This window comes from Antrostomus carolinensis, unplaced genomic scaffold (genome assembly GCF_000700745.2).
Source record: "Antrostomus carolinensis isolate BGI_N321 unplaced genomic scaffold, ASM70074v2 scaffold36339, whole genome shotgun sequence".
NCBI lineage: Eukaryota > Metazoa > Chordata > Aves > Caprimulgiformes > Caprimulgidae > Antrostomus > Antrostomus carolinensis.
In genome coordinates, this window is record NW_010338532.1 from 2587 (window position 1) to 2823 (window position 237).

The 237-nt window shown below is 66.7% G+C and overlaps 1 protein-coding gene across 1 annotated transcript in view; it reads left to right on the plus strand.

The window, feature by feature from the left end:
• The window catches only part of LOC104530845 (guanine nucleotide-binding protein G(t) subunit alpha-1-like), a gene marked incomplete at its 3' end in the record, with an annotated part of 3457 nt that overhangs the window by 2542 nt on the left and 678 nt on the right, over positions 1–237 (plus strand). The window contains exon 4 of the mRNA XM_010175552.1: positions 65–222. Coding sequence (XP_010173854.1) covers positions 65–222 — 158 coding nt within the window. The remainder of the gene's footprint in view (positions 1–64; positions 223–237) is intronic.

The window sequence follows — 237 nt, forward strand, 5'->3', positions numbered from 1 at the left end:
CACCCCACACTGTGCAGGGGGGTCCCCCGGCCCTCCAGCCCTGCTGAGCCCCTCTCCCTGGTAGGACGATGCCCGCAAGCTGCTGCACCTCTCGGACACCATCGAGGAGGGCACCTTGCCCAAAGAGGTGTCAGACATCATCGGGCGGCTCTGGAAGGACGCGGGCATCCAAGCCTGCTACGACCGCGCCTCCGAGTACCAGCTGAACGACTCAGCCGGATAGTACGTGGGGTGGGG